The sequence below is a fragment of the Zingiber officinale genome, chromosome 9A (genome assembly GCF_018446385.1).
Source record: "Zingiber officinale cultivar Zhangliang chromosome 9A, Zo_v1.1, whole genome shotgun sequence".
Taxonomy (NCBI): domain Eukaryota; kingdom Viridiplantae; phylum Streptophyta; class Magnoliopsida; order Zingiberales; family Zingiberaceae; genus Zingiber; species Zingiber officinale.
Window position 1 is genome coordinate 16,298,763 of NC_056002.1, and position 1,631 is coordinate 16,300,393.

Genomic DNA, 1,631 nt, shown 5'->3' on the forward strand with positions numbered 1-1,631 from the left:
CCATGTCCAAGTGGCTGCCTTCCTCTGCCTCCCCTAACCTCCATCGACCGAACACAATTTGTGCAGTGGTACTGATGCACAGTGACAAGCTAGCTATAGCAAGAATAGATCAGATGGAGTCGAGGAAATATAGAGATAGGGTTTGGTTTTCTTATTTAAATTAATTAAATTTGCATTGCATGCTTTCTTCACGCAAGCTACTAAGGGAAGGGCTGCCCTGACCCTGGCCGTGTAGAAGTGGCCTGTGAGATCAGTGGGGAGAAGAGATAGGATTGGGCGCTTGGCGTGGCTTTAAAGTGCTAGAGAAACCAAAAGCCAACAAGCATCGAACAATAGTAACTCCTCCAAACCCACCGCCCCTCTTAATTTCTCTCTCCTCACACCATTTTAGCTCTCTCCCTCCCTCTTATAATCTCGATCGATCACTCTTCCTTCAAGACTGCTACAAGCTCTCATACGCATGTAATAGATAGCCAGTATTATCAATTGGGGTTGGCTGGCTGCAGGGTGTGATATGAGTAGTGGAAGCAGTATCAGTGCAGGAGCAGGAGCAGGAGCAGGGTCAGGAGGAGGAAGCGGAGCTGGCAGTGGAGGAGGAGGAGCAGGAGGAGGAGGGCCTTGCGGGGCCTGCAAGTTTCTGCGGCGTAAGTGCGTGACAGGATGCATCTTCGCTCCCTATTTTGACTCGGAGCAGGGCGCGGCGCACTTCGCGGCGGTTCACAAGGTTTTCGGTGCCAGCAACGCCTCCAAGTTGCTTCTCCACATCCCCGCTCACAAGCGTCTTGACGCCGTCGTCACCATCTTCTACGAGGCACAGGCTCGCCTCCGTGATCCCGTTTACGGCTGCGTCACTCACATCTTCGCCCTCCAACAACAGGTATGTAATATACTATATACATATATGATATTATTGATCATTAATTTTTTTAGCTCCATCGATCGATCTTGATCGATTGTATTCTTTCCTAGCTAGCGAGATGATTGATTCTTAATCAATATTTCATTTAATCATAACGCGACAGATCGACACATGTCGTGGAGGCGGACCACGTCCCAGCGACCTGAACACCCATCTCCTCTTGACGTCTCCTCCGCCTCTGTGCTTTCAATGAAGTCAAACCTTACCTTTTTGTGACTGAAAACGTAGGCCTCCTCTCACCCTACCCGCCCATGAAAAGTGTTCATCAAGAACAATACTAAAACCGGACACTATCGCACGGTCTGGCACCAAGGAGATCTAGTGAACAATTTGGGCACTATCGCACGGTCAGGCACCAAGGAGTTCATGGAGGCACTCCAAGACGGTGTGGATGTGAGCATGATTGGTCGATTTGGTGTCGGTTTCTACTCCGATCTCGTGAGGTATCTCGCTTCGGGTTGCAAGCCCAAGGAGAAATGGAGGTATATACTCTTCATCTGGCTTTTCTGCTATGCCTGCTAGTCCTTCCTGGGATCGTTGGTGGATAAATATGGATTGCCTTTGATCATGCATTTGGTGTACAGAAGTTTATACAGGATCTCTATTGATGTGATTTTGTTTCTCCTTTCCAATTATTATGTTTTTTTTTAAACTTTTCTTTGAATGATTAGTATATGGAATTCTGTAGGAACTAAATACATATCCTGTTAAT

At 47.5% G+C, this 1,631-nt stretch overlaps 1 protein-coding gene across 1 annotated transcript; it reads left to right on the forward strand.

The window, feature by feature from the left end:
* The first annotated feature begins 514 nt into the window (after positions 1–514).
* LOC122019064 (LOB domain-containing protein 18-like) lies at positions 515–949 on the forward strand. The gene has a single exon (XM_042576572.1). It carries the CDS (start codon positions 515–517, stop codon positions 947–949), a length of 435 nt encoding a protein of 144 aa, XP_042432506.1.
* The last annotated feature ends 682 nt before the right edge of the window (positions 950–1,631 follow it).

Bases quoted from the DNA above. Each gene is read 5' to 3' on its own strand.
- LOC122019064 (XM_042576572.1), top strand. From the start codon at position 515: ATGAGTAGTGGAAGCAGTATCAGTGCAGGAGCAGGAGCAGGAGCAGGG.